The sequence below is a fragment of the Accipiter gentilis genome, chromosome 30, assembly GCF_929443795.1.
Source record: "Accipiter gentilis chromosome 30, bAccGen1.1, whole genome shotgun sequence".
Taxonomy (NCBI): domain Eukaryota; kingdom Metazoa; phylum Chordata; class Aves; order Accipitriformes; family Accipitridae; genus Astur; species Astur gentilis.
In genome coordinates this window covers 7,197,082-7,217,155 of record NC_064909.1, presented here as the reverse complement: position 1 = coordinate 7,217,155, position 20,074 = coordinate 7,197,082, and the positions used below count along the sequence as shown (strand labels likewise).

General features: G+C 42.7%; 2 protein-coding genes and 1 non-coding gene across 3 annotated transcripts in view; 2 read left to right on the top strand and 1 right to left on the bottom strand.

Annotated features, from left to right (window-relative positions):
- The window catches only part of MTA3 (metastasis associated 1 family member 3), a 230,276-nt gene extending 230,110 nt beyond the window's left edge, over window positions 1-166 (top strand). The window contains exon 19 of the mRNA XM_049833914.1: window positions 105-166. Within this exon, the coding sequence (XP_049689871.1) occupies window positions 105-141 (37 nt within the window). The 3' untranslated portion in view covers window positions 142-166. The remainder of the gene's footprint in view (window positions 1-104) is intronic.
- HAAO (3-hydroxyanthranilate 3,4-dioxygenase) overlaps window positions 1-8,678 on the bottom strand; it is a 36,056-nt gene extending 27,378 nt beyond the window's left edge. Inside the window, exons 1-2 of the mRNA XM_049833918.1 lie at window positions 8,460-8,678; window positions 4,863-4,941 (exon numbers count right to left, since the gene is read on the bottom strand). Coding sequence (XP_049689875.1) covers window positions 4,863-4,941; window positions 8,460-8,539 — 159 coding nt within the window. The 5' untranslated portion in view covers window positions 8,540-8,678. The remainder of the gene's footprint in view (window positions 1-4,862; window positions 4,942-8,459) is intronic.
- Window positions 8,679-14,439: 5,761 nt separating this feature from the next.
- TRNAI-UAU (transfer RNA isoleucine (anticodon UAU)) lies at window positions 14,440-14,533 on the top strand. Its single transcript has 2 exons — window positions 14,440-14,477; window positions 14,498-14,533. It is a non-coding gene; the product is annotated as a tRNA-Ile (tRNA).
- Window positions 14,534-20,074: the final 5,541 nt, after the last annotated feature.

Sequence of the window (20,074 nt, the reverse complement as noted above, 5' to 3'; positions counted from 1 at the left end):
TGTCTTGCTTTGTTGCGACTCACATTCTCAGTTTTATTTGGGAGATAAGCACCACAAAACTAGCTACTGGAATGCTCACATAGCCCCTTTCCCCTTCTTCTTAGGCATCCATATCCCCATATAATGCAAAGGGAGAACTGAGCTGCTAGGGAAGAGTTTCTCAAAAGCATGCTGACTAGAGAGCAGCATACGCTAGAAGAAGGGGTCAGGCTTCATTTAAGCAGGTTATTTGTCAGAAACTGGAGTCAAGTCTTACTTGTGGTGTGTGTGTGAGGTGGAGAAAAAGAGAAATTGAACTTGGGTTAGAAAACTCAGATGAGCTGTGACAGACAAGACCAAATCTGTATCATGTTTCAGAACAAGATGTTGCTCTGTCTCGATCAGGCCATATAAATATGCTAGGAGAAGCTGAAGAGATTGGCCAAGATGATCAAAAGAGAGGGAATTTCTGTTCCGAGAGTCCTCTTTAGGACTGCAGCGTAAGGGCTCTGATCTGTGGGGCTGCATCAGTACTTAGGTGGCTCTATCCATAGGAAGTAACCTAGATGCTGAGTGCAGAAACTTAGGGTAAAATACGCACAGCACAGTGAGAAGCAGGGCTTTTAGAATCAAGCAGAATATTATGCCAATGCAAATGTGTTGCAGATGGTAGATGAAAGGCTGATTTGAATTTCTCTGCATGGAACTGCACTGTTTTATGTAGACACAACATCCGAATATAAATTGTTAAGAAATCAAAGTCAGCTAGCGGAGATTCATTGTATTTAAGTGGTGGTCTGAAGTGGGTAAAGAGACAGGAGCTGAACTACTTCTGTGATCCTAGATTTAGCTGTTAGCATATCTCACTTTCCCCCAAAGCAGCCCACACGATGCAGTAAATAAAATCTGAAATTCTTTTACTATAGCTAAGCTTTGTTACGATTATGGGTTTTGTCTGTCATTAACTTCCTCCAAAATACACAGTTCCCTTCAGTTTCCACTTACCTTATTTCTTTGGAAGTTATATAATGAATTTATAAGATAAGATTAGAAGGGTTTTTTCCCCCCTCAGGCTTTGCAAGTAAGCAAAAATGCAGTAAATACACCATGAAGTCTGTGAACTGTGTAAGCACCGAAACTCCTCTTGTCACAAATGCTACTGTATGATGAAAAGTTCAAGACACAAAGGTATGTCGAGGACTGTTCCCTGGTACCTGGGATGCACCTGCTATCCCATAGCCGTGAGGGGTTGAGCATCATGTCAGGAGCACCACAGAAGCTTTCAGTGGTCTCATCAAGTTGACTACACAAGACGAGTAGTTACTAGTCCATGTAATCCAAAGCTCTCTTGACAAAACTAGCTATATAGCAAAACCACTTTCATTTCAGTGCATATTAAGTAAGTTTTGTCCATATAGCTATAAAGGTGCATTCTCACAGCAGGTTTTTTGCCATGTTTCAACAGAAGATGCATTTCCCAAAGCAATGCAGTTTCATTTTAAGAATGAGTCTGATTTAGAGGCAGAGAACGTCCAAGCAAATGTTTGTTGACTGCATCTCTGTTCTGATGGAGAAGGGAGCAAGGGGGGAACTTAACATTTACAAATAGGAAAAAGAATGAATACGACAAAGTGGTAAAGTCAAGCCAAAGAATGTGAATGGTTTATCTCTGGTAAAGTGCAGCTTGATTTGGCTCCTTATAAAACCTGTTCAATGGAAAACAATGTCTCAGGTATGAGGCCGTACTTCTGTGCAGAAGGATGGCAAATAAGTAGTGCATAGAAAATTAAGATGGAAGTGAAGCAGTGGAGGCAAAACTAAGAAGGAAGAAAATGTCGAGTTACATATTTAGGAAACTCCTGCTTGTTGAGAGGAGGAAAAAAATTGTGCGAGACTAGCTGTCGTTTTAGCATAAATGACTGTTCAGGAGACAATCCTAAAAGGTTTTGAAGAGAGTCCAAATCAAGCCTCCGTTTTTTCTCATAATTAGCCAGTCAGAACTGATCTTCCCGATACACCTGCACATTAACAGCACCAACAGAGAACAGCTCAGGAGCCGGAGGATGCTCCTAAGCCCTTATCTCTGCACGTGAACCCCCTGTTGCTGTGAGCTGCAGGCTGGCAAGCACAAGTTGTGCCACAGGACATACTGTAAGCTGGGTGATAACAGGCATACGATAATGAGTGAACAGATATAAACAATCCTAAATTTAATTTTCTTTTCTAAACTAACACTTCTTTGCTATCAGAATAATACAGCAGAATAGCATCAGCTAAATTTGCATAAAGGACTTACGGGGTTTTGCATTCACATGATTTGGCCTGTTAACAGTAGGCCTATATAGTTTATCTTTCAAATTATCACTCAGAACTATAAATGACCTTTTGCCTGCCAAAATAATGAGCTGAACATGGTTTTAAATGTTTGGGTTTTTTTAATCCCAAGTCTAATTTAGGACTATGACCTTTTACTAGGATACTCTCTGCCTCATAATTCTTCTCTAATGAAAAACATGGATCTAAATTAGATCACAGGAAGGTGCAAATGTGTCTGATGAAAAGCTATGGTAAAATGCAATCTATGACTATATTGTACCTCCATAAAATTGGCCCATATGTTAAACTGATAAGTAACTGATAATGCTTCTGATGTGTATATTGCCAATTTTCCTATCTGATAGGAATTTTATGTTTCCATTTTTGGTTGCTGAGTAATTGTGGGCAATTTGCTAATGAGCAAATAATCCATGTAAATGAGGATGTACTGATATCTAAAAAACCTTGTAGCCAGTTGAATTAGTAATAATTTACTATACTGGTGCATACTGATATAAGTTATGCCTTTATAGATACAGCTAACTTTCTATACTGTTGGAAAGTCATATAATGGGTTTAGGCTTATTAAAGGCAGGCCAAATTCTTTTCAAATACAGGAAAATCTTGCAAAAAAAAAAAAAAAAGACAAATTATATTTACCTAACTTTCATTTTGATGGAAGGGGAGGAGGAGATACGTTTAAAAAAAATGAAACAGCATGGGAATGGGTTGGGGACCAAGGATAATCCATTATGAACTGGGAGATGCAGGGAGAGGCAAGATTGTAAGGAACAGAAAAAAAAAACCCAATATGCTTTATATTGTAGTGCAGACTATTGTACTGGTTAAACTTCAGCTCATTTTTGTGTGTTCCTCTCTTAGTGTATAGCTCTAATGTATTCTTCAGAGCAAGAAAATAAATTAATTGTATAAAACCAAAAAGGCTAAGTTGCAGAAAAAATTATATGGATTTGTTAACTTCCATATGTACCTTCATTTTATGCTTTGCCAAACCTTGATGTCATTGACCTCGATAAGAAAATTCACTCACTCTTTTTTAATCTAACATATAATACTCGACAATATACCGTAACAGCAGCGTAGAGATTAGCTATTCTTGTCAGTGCTTTCTCAGCAGTCATCCTACAGGTGCGATTGCTCCACATTCTGTTTTCCCCAGCTAAGTGTCTCTGGAATTTTCTTGTAAATAGATGATGGATGCTAAATTCTCCTGGTTAGCAACAACCCCTTCACAGGCGCTGCCCTGGGGCCTGGCTTGCCTCTTTCCCAGCCCAAGCGACCCGATGGCATGGCCCTGGCCGTTGCCAGAGGTCCCCCTGCGCGGCCGCTGAGAAGGGACATCGTGGTGCCTGTTGGGTAACCTGGTAGGTGACAGACATGCCTGTGCCCACAGCCACGGGTGGGCTGTGAGGCTGTGGTGGCAATCCAAAGCGGGCAGGAGTCAGACAGTGAGCAGGTAAGGTAGCACCCACGCTTTCAGAGTGGTGCGGTTATGATGACTACAAACACCTGCACAGCACAATTATAACAGAGAGTTAATGAAGGCCGTTGTGAAACGGTTGGGTTGGTTTTGCGAGAAATGATTCAATGGTAAGCAAACGCAAATTTTTGTTTCTTTTTAAAAGGATTTCTCGGACTTGACTCACTTCTGCCTTGAACTCTGTAGATGCTTAGGCTTGGGTTTCCAAAGGTACTTAAAATTAGGTGGCCAAGTTTTACTGGAATTCCCTGAAATTAAATTACTCTGCTGGGAAGCAAGGCAAATTGTCTCCCGTCCCGAAATCCTTAGTGCCAGGCCTCTAGTGTCCCCTTTCCCTTAGTGTTCCTTCAGAGCCATTTGTGATACCTCTGACTCGGAGGAGTCCTCAGGCCAAGCAGACGATTCCATGAAAAAGGCAGTTAACAAAGTAGGTGTAAGCTGTTACAATTTTGATAGGTTTCTACTCTTTCTTCCTATATTCTGCATTTGGCACAATGGCTAGTCACAACTCAAAGCGGTGGGATGGCTTTCTTTTGATACAGAAGATGTGCAGCAAAGGGGACTGATTTGAAAAATGTTTAGAGACTCTATTCTTCAACCTTCCAAACCTGAATGAAAGCTGAAAATGCTGATGTTTTTCACAAAGTCCAGAAAAATATAATTTCAAGCCAATCAAAATAATTTATTTTTATTTTGGAACTTCAAAGTTACTTTTGAAATATAGACCAATCTTCTGCAACAAAGTATCACTTTAAAAATATCATTACCTTTCCAAAGTTTTGTTCCAAAATGCTGAAATGAGACATTTTAATGTGTCAGAACATTTTATCTAGTTTCCCCTTGGAAATGAATTATAGCTAAATAGATCTGATCTCATGTGCTTGTTTCAAAGGAAATGCACAGATGGTGTATGGTTCTGGTGAATGATTCTGTTTAAGTCTTTGAATAGATCTAATAAATACAACATCACAAGCCTGGCATTGCTGATGTGTAGCTTCAAAAGTAGCTGCATCTTAATCATTATAGATCAATTAAAGCAGCAAAATATACACAGCCTATAGGTTACCTCTTCTCCTTCTTCAATATGATAATCCTTCCTTTCATTTGGCCCTCCAACAAACATCACATTTAATTGATGGCGATGCCTAGAAAAGAAAGTGACATTTTAAAGCTACCTCCACTCATGATGTTCTTTATTTCATGTTATTTTTTTTTTTTTTTTAATTCTTTGAGGACAGTGAGTCAATGACACAATGCTGAGTGACAAGCAACATCCAGAAAGAGAACTCAAAAGACCTCGGATGCATCTCTCTGCTCTGCCACTCTCTTGCTGGGTGACCTGAGGCCAGCTACCTCCCTTCTGGTGTTTCAGTGCCTCCAGCTATGAAAAGGGGACGTCGATAGTTACCAACTGTGGAAAGAGCTTTGAAGCTCTTATAAAGATAAAGAATGCTACATAAGAGGCAGGAACGACAGGAAAATGTCTTTTCAACCTGAGCCGATTAGATCAGGATTCTGTAAAGGTAAAACACTTTCAAAGGTCAATAAAGGTAAAAATGTACTTTTCTTCCCATTGGTAGAATTATGGGAGATACTGATGCTAGGAATTATCAGCTACTTTCTATTTATACTGGTTTTGCTAAGGTGGAACAACATTACAATGGTTTCATTGTGGTTGTGGCTAAGCAGAAAAGGAGATTCAGGCCCTTAATCTTAACTTTGCCCCTTTTAAGAGCCCCAATAAGCACTTCTCTCGGCTGTCACAAAGAATAGATGTCACCCCAATTATCTATCAGTCCACTTACACTAATAAAGAGTTAAGGTAGCAGGTTTTCATTTGCTAAAAACCCCTATAAATTAGGCCTGTTAGCTGTGATTCAGAATTTGTTCTTAAGCTCTTTTTGACATGTGAACCGAGGTGTTTTGACCTCAGCTTTTTAGCGAGGAGATTCTGGGCAATACTAGGGCTAACAGGAGAGCCTAGTAACACAGAGCCAGCAAGGCCACGCTCCCCTGCAACATGGGGAAGAATGATGTGCCTCTGCGTCAGCACCTCTTAAGCCTGAATTTGAGAGAAGCTTGTTCTGATGAATGGCTGAGCATATCTATTTGATCTGCCACCATTACCATGTGTACTTTGAAGAGTATTTAAATGAAAATGAACAACACAGTAAGGACTAGTAAAGCAGAAATAACAAGTAACAGTGACAAATTAGTTGGTCAAATAAAAGTCTAAAGAATTAAATTAAATTACAATTCTTAAATTGACTGTTTTCACCATAGGAACCTGTATACATTATAGCACTTGGCTTTATGCCCGTATCCTGAAATAAGGAACCGAAATCAGAACTGTTTGTACCATGAAGATTTAATATTTGTTTTCAAGAATGCACTAAAATGCTTCTGCATTAATGAACACTTCTACTGAAGAAGGGCAGGAAAACTGAAACAGTAACAACACAGCTAATAAATAATTAAATAAATTAAAATCAACCCTGGAGAATAAAATAAGAGAAAGACAATCTATGGGTATCTTGTAGTCTGCTGTAAAGATAATTTTTTTATCGAAACCCATACAATTTCATTATTAGTTCAATAACTGAAAGTGAAAATACTGCTCTAAAAATCATTGTTGCTCAAGTTTTTGTTTGGCAAATCTACCATTAATTCTGTTACCCTATGGATTTAGCTAGGTTTTACATAATAAACAGGCAACTATGGGTTAATCATTCCTGTCATTAACAATTATATAATGACACCATCAAAAAAATCCAGCTATGAAATACAAGCACGAACTCCAATAGGTTTGTTTGTCCATATTGCTAAATAAAACTGTCTGGTTAATATAGTTGCATTAAGAAGAAAAAGCATAAGGAAGGAAAGCAGTTTCAGCTAAGACTGCCAAAATGCAGTTAGAGCATCGTAAATGTTTCAGGGGTGTGAAAATTACTTGATGGCACTATTTTTAGAATAAGGTGCTAATCAATGGCCTATTTAGTTTCATATACTCATATATTTCTCCTCTTAACCACATAAAGAAAATGGTACCAGCAGGTACCAGGAGCAGCAGGTGGTGAGACTCGATCTGCACAGTAGATGGCTTTCCTCTCCTTCTTCATAAGCTGAAGCTACATTGGAAAAATGGATTATTTTTTTTAATCTATGCAATTTTTACCACAAAAAAATGCTCCTTCTCTCACTGTGGCTTGTTATAATGTTTATAGGGAAGACCTCTGATAGACGTCACATTCTAGAGTTACTTCAGAACTGCAGGTACGTGGTGCAGAACAAACAGTGCGGTAATAACAAAAAGGTTCTTACTGATGAGGAAAGAAACCCACGACTATTTCATATACGTAAAGTACTAAAATTTTACCACCGTCACTGGCAAGCTTTAGAAATGGATACGCTTTACAAAATGCTTCCTAAAACCATTTTGAAAATGAAAGAAAAGCAAACACTCCTAAGATGACGCTTTTCTCATTCTCTCCCACTGTGAAACTATTGTAGTGATTCAAGTTTCATAATATTTCAGTTAAACATACAATTGTAGTTTCAACACAGACATCTCAGGAAGGATGTGCCTTTTACCTTATCTTTTTCTTGCAACCATTACTTTGAAAAGTAATCCTTGCATCTGTGAATGGAAATTAATATCACTGCTACAGTACTGCCCATTCAGCTTTTGAATAGAGGTAGCACTTCAGGGTAGGGCAAGAAGCATATTCTTTGATGCTTTTTTTTAATGATTAAAATTGTAATGCAAGATTATTTTTTTAAAATTAAAAGCAAGAAAAAATGGTTTTTATTTTCTTTCTAAAACCTGGGTTTATATCATTCTTTAGAGAGAACCCTTTCTTAGGAAAGCCTTCTGTATAGACAGTTTTGGACAAAATATATTGTCCTCAACTTCACTGACAAAAGGAATCCTTGCTAACTTTGTGACTAAAAGGTGCCACACGTTGGATTATTTACGCTGGAATTTGTTCATGAGCTTTGGCACTGAGAATATGCATGCTGTACAACTGCATAATGCCCCCACTTTTTTTCTTTTATTAGCTGTCTCATTCAAATATGGTTCATAGCTTTAAGCTGGCTCTTCAGCCTCCCTACCCTGCCTTGACAGCTCTGGAAATGCCCTGGAAACCTACTCCTCCAGTGCCCCTGCCCTTCCTTTCACACTATCCTTCAGTGATATGTCCCACTGGTTTTGATTGCTCCTGCAGCTTTGGGTCATCTGCAATGTTGGAATGACTCTCAGCAGCTCTAGCAGCTGTCCCAGGCTGTAATTTGGTAGCACTAATCTGTTAGCTAAATCTTATCATTTCTGAATGTGATGCCATCTCCTCTGATTTCTACAAGTTTATCGTCACAGGGCCTGACGCAAATTCCCTGAACTCAGTCTAACTGCCTACCAAGAGACTTTGAGTTGAGGCAAATATCTTATATTCAAGTTGATCTTTACAGCTCTTGCTGAGTTACTGGAAAACAGATTTCACTTTCTGTTCTTTGAAACAGCACTCTGACTGACTGCAGTCTGAGAGGAACTACAGTTCCTTACTAATCTTCAGCATGTATGCATTTTAGCAGCTTCCTCTTATAGCTAGGAATATTTATATACCTAAGAACTGGGTAAAAAAAAAAATAATCTTCATTTACTTACATAAGCTTATTGCACACAGGTGGCAAAAAGGCAGTTTCATTTTCTTCTATCCATTTTCTTACATTTACAAGGAGCTCCATGGTCCACCAGCTATGAAAATTTTGACGGAGATACTAGAGTTTGCAGAGTGCTCTTTCTGTGAGCAAACTGCATGTGGTTCCATCCCCAGAGCTCAGAGGATTGGTTGGTAGAAGAGGTGTCTTCAGGCTTCAGTGTCAAAGGGTCATCAAGGTCCATCAGCCAAAGGTTACTTTGTAAAGAGTACTCATGCTCCAGCAGCTTAGCTAATAATTGACTAGTGTTTTTAAAATATATATTTTCATCAGAGACTGATTCTGCCTACAGGAGGTGTCTTAATTTGCTTTACTGCATCAACTGGAGTGTGTGTTTCCTCTTTACAAAAACTGCCTTGTTACATACACAAACTGACACCTAGGAAAATGGGCATGACTCGGGCATCCACACCCTGCAAGTCTAGTATAGAAACAGATTTCAAAGCTAAATGCAAATTGAGAGCAGTTGCTCAAAGTTTACTTACATATAATATACAAAAAGTATTTTTATACATGCATAACCATATATAGATATTTCAGGCTTGATAATAGAGCCCCATTTCCTTTTCACCACCTCCCTTCAACCTTCTTGGGCTGAATGTTTGGGGGAGTGTGTTTGAAAATATTGGGGTCGTCTTCTGCCAAATAACAAAAATAAAGAAATCTCTTGCATTTGTAAAACCAAAAGCAGCTATCCATAAATGCTCATTTCTAATTTGATCCTCTCTTTGCAATGTCGTAGCGGGCCTTGTTGGAGAGCTGAACCTGGTTCTGTGATGCCCTTTGGGAAAGTGCAGCATACTGTCACCAAATTATCAGGCAAACAAGAAACTGAAAACTGCCAGGCGTTCCAGACCTGTATTAGTCTTTATTCCTTCACTAGTTTCTGTTCAATGTCTACGTAGTTCCTACGGGATTGCTTACTCTGTTCCCTGCCACCCCCATTTTTTAATAAGCAAATGTATAAACATTTATTTTCAGACTTGAAATATATGAAATGGGTAGTAAACAAAAAAACCCAAGACATTGTAAAATTTTGGCACTTTTCAGTTGCTCTTGACGTAGCTTAGTCTTCTATTTACACTGTGCTTAGTGGGTGAATGTGTATGGGTATAAGGTTATAATATGATTTGTTTAAAAGTGAGTGTTACATGCTCCGTGGCTTGTGCATATGAGCAGTCCAGCAGCTGCTGGACTGAAGAGTCAGCATGCTGGAACAGTACAAATTTGGGAGTTCTTTACCTTATACCATTATAATTTTCCAATGGAAAAAAGCAATGGAGTGTGAGTTTTAACTAATACCAATGTTCTTATTCCAGTATGTGTAAGGGTGATTCTGTTTTACCTTCATCTCTATCACTTCTTTGCAGTTTAGTTTAATTACATAATTGATCAAAAAAACCCCATTTATTTTGGGATAACAAGATCCACACGTGGATTACAGTTCTGCTGTATTAGTTCAATCACAATGGGACTGGCAATAATTTCCTCTGAAATAAGCCCAAAGGAATTATTATTTCACTCAATTATAGAAACACCCTCCCCACCACCCATTATTTATTTAGCACATGAAATTTCTACTATCAGAATGGCTGTGGTGAGACACCAGTGCATAGCAAAGTCATTAGGCCTGGTTTTGGACCTAGAGACAGGAACACTTCAGTGCTTTTTGTACTGTAGGCTGCTGGAACACTATTCAGCTGCAAAGGAAAGAGATCTTCTATTTAACATGCACTTTCACTTAGAAGATTGTGACCCAGCCTGGCAGGACCAGGAGAACTGAAGATACTCTGTTTTAATGACCACAATTTTGTAAAGCTCTACCTCATCATTAGCAACATGTATTGCAGAGCAGGACTCCATTTATTGGGCATGAAAACCAAGAGATTGTACAAAGCCACAGTAGGAAAAAACACAGATCCTGGAAGTGATAGAGCCAAGCCTTGTTCACCACAACATTCATGTGCCAGTTTTAACTGCAGGGCTATTGTCTGCAACCCTTACTCTAATCCCTAGTCTCCACTTTTTTTCCACTAGGCAGAATACAATGTACTATTACCTGCAGAGAAAACTATCTGTTGCATGGTGATAAATCCACTCTGTGGCTAGAGTGAGGTATGAAAACCCGATAGCTAGACCTACTCAGGGAGGAAACAAATGAAGTTCACTTATAAAATTCACCATTAGTATGAAGCTGAGGTTATTATCACAGGTTAGCATTTTCTGCTACGTTCTGTAACCAATAGGTTTTGAAAAATGCAGTTAATGGCCTCTCCATGTGTATAACAGGTATAAGGGAACGTTGGGATTTTGTTGTTTAGGTTTTTTTGAGGAGGGCTAAGAAATGGTCTACAAGGCCTAGAAGTACCAGGCCATGAAACTTGATTTCTGTGAATTGTATTGGAGAGGCAAAGAAAAGAGCCAGTGTTACAAGTCTCCATGAGACCCAAATAAATACATATGCCTCGTGACCTGATAGAGGCCTGGATTTCTCTTGCTAATCTGCTTCGCAATGACTCTTCACATCCATCAAAGCCTGTTCTAGCAGCTGGGGTTTCTGCTCTCACTTTTGGCTCAGATCCCTCCCTTTATGCAAAGGTAAGGACTCGATTTGTCAGCTTTTGCTGCCAGAGAAGCATAAGACTACTGAAGCACAGCACTGCTACTCAAAAATAATCCATCTTTTGTATTAAGGGTACATGAAAAAAGCGGTAGTAGAAAAAAAAAATGAGTTCAGGACAGCACCTACGCTATTTTTCTACTTTCCTCAACCACCAGACCTATTAGAGACTTAAATTTACTAGCTGATGTCCAGCAAGCAGGATATGTTAACAAAAAGCACATAAGCTAAATATTGCGTTTCTAGTTAGAAGAGGTATTCAGGTTTGTTGGCCAGGATTTTTATCTGTATTAAACTGATATTTGGTCACTTTTCCATTACTCCCTGTATTTTTTTATTTTTTTTTTTCACCTAAAGAACTGATGATAAAGACCTAGAATGGCTTAGGGCCCCTGGGAAGGGGAGAGGGAAACAGACCATAAAGCCAGCAAGTATGGATGCTGCCTGCTCCGCTCTGCCCATTTTACTCTTGAAAGCAAACAGCATTGTGAAAATTGGCTCTTAAGCTTTGGGTTTTTTCATACTTAGTGCTAAGAAGTATTCTGAAAAATCTTCACCAGGGGAGGTTTGCATTCACCAGCAATTTGAGTACAAAATCCTTTTAGTATCATTTCAACTTTGCCTTTCTGTCCCTGTGCAATACAGAGACTGATTTATCTTCCCTGGTTGTTAAAATAATGGAGCTACACTGAAGTGATAATTTGGAGATTCTGCAAGCAGAAGGAAGCAAGTAACTTTCTGCACCATTATTAGGACAGCTTTAACTTCTGCTTTTTATCTTTTTTTTTTTTTTTTTTTTTTTTTAATATTATGAAGAAATGGAAGAAGAAAGACCTATATATGACTAAATAATCCATTTCACCCAGTTGAACATACTTCCTATTTTTGGTCAATTCTGAGCTGCTTCTGTTTGTTCTTTGAGAACAAATACAAAGGAAGTACTTCTTTAAAAAATGAAAAATTATTTATATTAAAAAGGCCTATATAGTTGCTGAAAACAAAAATTCAAATTGGTAACAAGCCTACTACTTGAACCCAAGTACAGTTATGTTCCTACAAACTAATTCACATGGCCAAATTTCACGGATATAAACACACTATCAAGAGCCTCAGTCTCTGTGGGGACAAACCTAAGAAGCAAGTGAATCCCATAGCACAGTAGAAAAGTTAAAGATCCCACGAAAACTACTGGAATCTTTACTGTTATCACCGTTACTTTCATGGTGATGACGATTAAAATAAAACGCGCAGTGATTATCATCTCTATAAACACCAAAATTAGACTCACTGAGTCCTCACTCTTGGCTGAGTGTAAGGTTAAATCTGCAAGAAAGAGCTTGTCCATGTATTTACAGCTTCAGCTTTGATTCTTCCCGACATTCTTGTATTTGCCAAAAAAGTGCTTGTTTGGATGAAATTATGTTCACAGCAATCTTTGCGTGGTATAGAATATTTAATTTTCTAGTGTAATGATGCACTGCTAAGGGTAATGAAGGCGGCTGATGTTTTCTGGTATGCCAACTAAACCTATGTGATGATGGGAAATTTCTCTAAGAAATGAACTGTCGGTTTTTCTCTTTTTCTCCATGCCAGCCACCTTCATCAGTGGTCAGATACAGCAATCGCATGTTGCTTTACCTGTCAATGGTGTATACCACCGAAACGTATTCTAAGTAATGCCCACAGTAATAGTACCAACAGCAGAGCAACTTTCTTGACAAGCAAGAAGGACCTTGTCTCCATTCAAAACAGTCTCAGAAAGTTTCAGCTCATTTATGGATCAGAGGTGGGTGGAGGAGGTAATGAAGTCACATGTAACTGCCACTCAATCTGCCAAAAGCAGTTGGGAGATCAGTGCTATTTACTTAAAACTGGCTGAGTGCCTGTCACCTGCTGCTGGGCCACCAATATTTCACTTTTAGAGGCCACGGAAATCCAAGCGCTGCGTAGCACCCTCTACAACCATCCACCCTGTAAAGCAATACCCGGAGCTTGTTGCTTTGCCCAGAGTGAAGTAGCGGTAGAAAGGAAAATGGTTGCTAGTATTTCTGTCAGTAACCCAACAGCGCTGCCTAGGAAAGTAAACACGGTGACAACGCCTAACCACGGGTGGAAAAAAAGAAAGAGTATGTCTCCGTCTCGACGGCGTAACAGTGTTGGAGCATTGCTTGTGTTTAAATATCTGCTGATGCCGATTATGTTTACCATCTTCCTGCCACGTAAAGGTACGACAGATCTGACCGCAGGATAAATCCGTGTTAGCGGTACACTTTAACAATAAACATGTGCTTAAGGCTTTGTGCTTTCATCTGGTAACTGTTTCTAAGCGTGTAACAGATCAGATACACACTGTGTTGTTTCCACGTGTAAGTAACGTTGGCCTTTTAGATCTATTCAGCATTTTCACGTCAGAGCGCCCAATCCCGTCCAGAGGTAAAGTAAGCCCTCAATGAATTATCCATACGGGATAACCCCCCGTGTCTTTGGTTACTTCTATTAACTAGCACTCAGAAGTCATTTTATACGATTCCTTTTAACCTGTACTACTTGTCTCCCCTCTCGGCAGCGGAGCAGCAAGGAGCCTGCGACGCCCTAGGGTGCGCAGCCGGTGGTACTGCGGAGAGAATCGCTTCGTTTAGGGGCAGGGACGCGCTGGTTTTCTCTCCGGCTCGGACCTGAGCACGACAGACGGGTGCACCGTTCCCCACCGACGTGAACCAGCGGGAGGACGAACTTCGCTGACCTGGCGGCTAACGCCTTTTTTACCGCAGGCCGTCAGGAGGTTTGGTCCCGCACGACCCGGGGCCGGGGGCCTTGCCTGCCTCATCTCCGGAGCGCGGAACGCCGGGGGCCGCTTCAGCCGGCGGCGATGTCTGGCGCTGGGGGGGGTGGGGGGGGGGGCGCCCTGGGCGCGGGGGGCGGCGCGGCGCGGCGCCGAGCCGGCGGCGGGCCGGGGTCCCCGCCCCGCCCCGCGCGGCAGGCCCCGCCCGAGCTCGCGGAGCCGCGGCCCGCCGGGCCGCCCGCCCTGCCGGCGGGGGGGGGGGCTTAGTCGCGGCACCGCAGCCGCTCTCCTTCCTCCCGTGCCTGGGGGCGCCGCCCTCGCCGAGGGCGCGGCGTCCACCCAGTCACTTGTCCCCGCCCCGCGCCGCTGTCAGCGGCCGTTAACGATGAGAGCGCGGCCCGGGCCGAGAACCGGGGCGGCCCGGGGCCGCTGCCCAGCGCGGGGCGCGGGCGGGCGCGGCGCCGCCCTTGCCCCGCCGGGGCGGGCGAGCCCTTGATAAACCGTTCGGGAGGAGTTGGTGTCAGGGCTCCAGTGGCGCAATCGGTTAGCGCGCGGTACTTATACAGCAGTACAAAGCCGAGCAATGCCGAGGTTGTGAGTTCGAGCCTCACCTGGAGCACCCAGCTTTTTGGGAGGGAAAACGGGCTTTTTTGGGACTCGGCCGCGCTCGGGAGGAAGAAAGAAAAAAGTTCACGGAAAAATTATGCAGCCGCGGCGGCAGCCTGGGCTCGCCCGCGGGCACCTTGCCGCGCGCGCCCGGGGGCCTTTGGCTGCCGGGCGGCGCTGCCGGGGGGGTGCGGTGCGTGTGGAAAGTGGCCGGCGGTGGCCGCAGAGGGAGCGCTGGCCTGGGGCTCTTTATTGTCAGAGGAATAGCTGCTTGCGCCAACTCGCAGGAAATAAAGGTTATTTTATACTGTGTTGCTTACTACAGGGTGCAAGTAGGGACTGGTGCGGTAACTACAACTGAAGGGTAGCAAAATCCCCCCCCCCCCCCCCTTTGCCTCCTTCGGCAGTGGCAGTCTGCGTAACAGCTCATTACCTCGGTAGAGCTTTACGCATGTGCGTGCTGTAGCAGGAAGGAAAATAATTCAAATAACTTCAGGTTTCTTTTCACAACTTCAGAGGCGGTAGGGCCACGGGAAGAGGGCAGCTTCCTGAAAGAGCAGGTTGGGGGACGCTGCCTGAATGTTTAGGCCCAGATCTTGCGAACCCACCTCTATGTTAAGTCTACCCCTTTCACAGTGCAATGTATATCAAAAAGTTCGGTGAGACCCTCAAGATCACGCAGCCAGCGGCACCTTTATTGCCCAAATCAGCCCATAATGTCTATACTGTGGGCGTTAACTCCCTGAAGTGCGACTTTAAGGTTTTTAATTACCATTTCTTCCCTATTCTAGATACCCCTCTGAATTTTGCGTTGATTTCATTGATTTCGGTGATGGTGCAGTCATGCCTGAAGCGTTTGCCATATCAGCATAAGGAAGCCCACATCAACAGGAGAGGTCTGTAACATATCTAAGGGTAAATAAAATTCATCCTTTGCTTGCACTGAATTTCACGTTTTCTCCATGCAGGGGTGCCGTGTCCCAGTCCTGAGGAGTACAGGCTGCACAGAGGAATATTTGCAGAGGTACTTGGAAATACTAAAGAGTGAAAATGCTGCTCTTGTGTAACCGGAAAATAAAAGCTAGCAGAGGGTGAGGGACTCTTCCTGGACAGAGACCACGTTTTCCAGAAACTGAGTGGGGGCGGTGCTGCTGCCTTCTCCCTCTCCCAGCTCCCCTGTATGCCTCCAGGCTCAGGTGGTGGCTCCCTCACCAAGGAGGAACCACTAGTTTTGCATTTGGGGTCTTGCTTTGGTGTGCTGGGGGGGGCGGGGAGGGTGGCTGTGCAATTTTTGCCAAGTACGAGGCGCACGAAGCAGATCTTGTTCGTTGTGTTCACTGCTTTTTTGCGACTTGCCTCTGCAGTGCCAGAGAGCAGCTGGGACAAGCAGTGAGAGCTGCACGGTGCTGTGGCCTTCTTCGCAAGACCTCCTTCATCCTCTTGGTCCTACTACCTTGGCTTTTACTCTCACTTCAAGATGATTTTTCTCTTGCATATGAAAAGAAAAAAAGACCAAAATCACCATGTGAGGCAACACTTGTTTGCATCCCTGCAGCAGAGGCCTTACCTCCTGATTGACTCCTATGCCTGACACCTGAAGGAAACACGTACTGAGATGGGGAGTTCACACTGAAAATTGTGCTAAATCAGGACAATTTATGGGGATTTACTAGAAACCCCTGTACAAAGAAAGAATGTTATTTATCTGATGGGTATTTTCAAAATAAAGTAAACTGCTGCTAAAGCATGAGGGCTTCCTGATGGAGGCAGGGCTGCGAAATAAGATGAAATAAAGCCCCGTGGAGCGGTGCAGCTGCTTGTGGTCTGGCTGTGGGCACCTGGGCAGGGGTGGTGCTGGGGCCTCCTCCTGCCCCGGCAGGTGAAGGTGCTGCTGTGGGGCTGGTGCTGGGGTGGCCTTGCAGAGCCTCAGGAGGAAGGGGGCCATGTTGGAGCTGAGGTTAGTGAGTCTGTTTTATTTCCTTCCCCAAGGAGCTGCTGTGGGGAGCGGGGTCAAGGCTCGGGCCTCGGCAGGGTTTCTCCAGGGCGTGTGAGGAGCCTGTCCTTGCGCGGTGCTGAGCTGGGGCAGCCATGGTGCTGCTTTCGTGGCCTCACCAGCTCTGACAGGCTGAACTGGGGAGTGCCTCAGGCTGTTGCTTGCATTTGCAACTTTTTCCTGAAAATTAGGTGTCTTACAGACATATGAAAATGAAGTATATGTTTTCATTTATACTGAGCTGGTTTTTTTGTTGGGCTGCTTGGTCCTGACTTGTTGGTTAATGCTTTAATGCTAGTTGGCAGTGGCTTGTATGTATATAAAAACATGTGTATATACGTATGTGTATTGATATACAGATGTGTAAAGATACCTTTACACCATTATGAGAGAGCTCCCAATGTCTGTGGGTGAGCGCCGTCTTCTTTTCTAAATCTTTAATGTATGCATATGACATATTTAGAAGACACCTGTGTGTGAGTGATGCAAAGTGCCAGCTGTACTGACGTGATCTAGAGAGAAGTAATCCCTCCTTCCCCCTCCCACCTCTTCCCCAAATAATAATAATGTGGTTCACCTGTACCTCGTTTTCCTTTTGAAAACCAACTGCCAGAGCTTGTCCTGCCTGCACTGAGCCACTGCTGGGTGTTCATCACTGTCCTTGCAGGCGGTGGCTAGGGGAGCCCTGGCCTCAGCCTGGGGGCTGCCCTCGGCTGGTGAGGGGCTTGGACAGGCCACAGGTGCTCCTGGAAGTGCACCTGGGAGGACGGGTTTCCCCATGGTGAGTCTTCCATGCTGCCTGGTTTATCTAGGGTCCTGCCGCTTCTAGCCTCTGCCATGTTCTTTATTTCTCTAGTAATTTGCCTGGTGTGGATGACAGGCCTGTATTTCCCTAACTCATCTGAAATCCTTCCCGGGTCCATTTTCAAAAGGTCCCTCTTCTTAAAATTCATGTTGCTCTTCATTTAATGTTGAGTAAGGACTATGCGCACTCGACAGGCTTATCTGGCTGCTCTGAGTTCCCACTGGCTGTGGAAAGAAAGAGGGCTTGCTTATAGACTCCGAGAAGCTTTTCGTGTACGTTGCTTATTGCGGGAAGGAGAATTTACGAAAATCTAGCTACTTCCTGATCTTGGAGAATTAGTAGTAATCAGGTTAGGGAGCAGGCTTTGTGTTTATCCCTATATGATCTTGCTCAAACAGGGAGTCCCACTGGAGTGGGAGATGCAGGATCTAGGAGGAGGAGAGACTGGCTCGTGTAGGATAGCCCTTCCTGGCCTGTATTTCTAAAGGTGGCAACTTTTGTTTCTGGCATTTTAGTACAGTTTTGGTGCTTATGAGGCTCTTAAGTGGTTGCTTAACTTAAGTTTCTTTGAATGCATCAGTCTGGAACTTTCTATAATATTGGGACTTGCATATCCTAACAAATGCCTGTAAAAGCCTACGATAAAGACTTGGCCCACCTAATTGTTTTGAAACCGAAGTAGTAAATATTTTTAGTCTTTACAAATAGTAAATAGCCAAGAAGAGTCTGTTCTTCATAGCTTTCCCAATAGATGGCACTGTGGTCCTACAAAGCGAAAAAGAAAAACCGAAGCAAAGCATTCCCAGACATCCTAAAAATAGAAATCACTTGCCAAACGCTCCCTTGTGCGCAGCAGAGAACAATAGGCAAAAATTCCAAGGGTTGCTTAGAAAACAAAGTCCACTGGAGGTATAGATGCATTCGGTTTGTGTTTTGGGTTCGCTTCCCTCCCCCCTTTGTATGTAACATCTTGAGGACCTTACTGAAATTAAAATCTGTTGATTAGTTGTGTTTGGAGTAACAGAGGTGGTTGGGGTGTATCGTGGTTTTAAAATCTGTATGAATTCAGTGCTGTGTCAAAGTACCAGCATAGCAGGCCCGGCTTAGTTTCTCGTGGAACACATTTTTTAAAGAATAGCTGGTGTTAGAGGCTTTCATGTGGTGCCGTCTAAAGTCCAGGTGGCTGATTCCCACTGAGGGTGCCCATGCTATGGAGGTACTGGGCTTGGAAGCAGCAGCTAGGAGGAGAGGAACGAAATGTAGGTCCTTGCAAACTGTGGGGAAGGACTCTTTTAAACCAAATAGAAATATAATGCTTTTGTGAGGGGAAAGATGGGGGGGAGGGGGCGTCAGATGGTCACATGGACACTTCCTTGGTGAAGAGAAGGGCTGAAAGATGAAGGGGATGGTTGGGCTTATACAGGCTGACAAAAGCAGAACTTGTAAGATCGGTAGAAAAGCAAGCTCAGGAAGGGAAAGAATTCATGCATTGCTCTCTGAAACCAGGAAATTGGATGTTACAAGGAAAGAACAAAAGAGAAAGGGGAGGGAGACAAGGAAAGGAGGAGGGAACAGAGGGAGCAGGTAGAAGAACATAGGTAAGGAAGCTTTAAAGAAAAAAATAATTGGTTGTCTGGCTATAGCTATATGAATGTGCTGCCTAGGGCAGTGAGAAACAAATAAGTAAGTGTTAGCCAGTCAAGCCAACCTAAGATGGAGTTGCTGTAGAAAGCAAATTGGCCTGTACGTTTTGCTTGAGCAAAGAGTGATCTCAAGAGGCAGGTTTTTCTTCTCTGTGTGTTTTGAGTGGTTACTTTAGTGTGGCAATATAAGAGACCCCTTGGTCTCTCTAGGGATTGAAGCTGGTGTTGGGAGGGCTAGAGAGCTCAGCTTTCTGGTTTGGAAAAGGAAGGAAGTGGACAATCAGTACTGGATTTTGTGCCCATTTAATTTTCTTGCTTATGCTGAGTTTGCTATGTTAGGCTCTGCTTTTAAGGTGAAAAAAGGCTCTTGGTTTCTTCAAATAGTTTTGGTGAAGCCTAAATATTTGAAACCTTGGAAAAGTCTCAGAATACAGCAAAACAAACTAAACCAGACCCAGAGAAAGAACAATCTGGGGAAGTGGCTGAAATGGCAGGGGATAGTCAGAGAGTCTGTAATTAAAAACTTTGGAGGAGGGGTGCTCCCTTGAAGGAGGCAATAGAGCCTGTGCTGCCTGCTTTAGTTGAGAGATCTTTGTAAGTGGGATAGCAGATTTATGGTAGCATTAAGAAATACTTCTAGAAACTTTACTATTACGTTATACATAGGAAGATTGTGAGGAGGATAAAGCAACAGTTTTTAAACATTTGTCTTCTGAAAAGACTGCATGAAATTCTTAAGAGGCAGTTGTGCTGCCAGTCATGTGGCTATATGGTGTAACTTTGAGACTTAGATGGTTTTCTGGTTTTGTGAAGAGAAGCTGTCAAATTAATCATAAACATGGACATCCAAAATTATTTGCAAGGTCTCGGAGTCAGTTGACTTCACTGCTTGCATTTATTTTCCATGTATCCTACCCACAGAAATGGGGATGAGAGTAGGTTAACTATACATCTTGATTTTTTTTAAGCACTATTTACATGCTGTTTAAAGAAGGATACACATCTGTCTTTAAGGAAAGTCACATCAGACCTGTGCCAGCATGTGTGAAGGCCATTTAAAAAGCTGTTAATAATGCAAGTTTATGTAGCTTTGTCAGTGAGCTGCATGCTAGA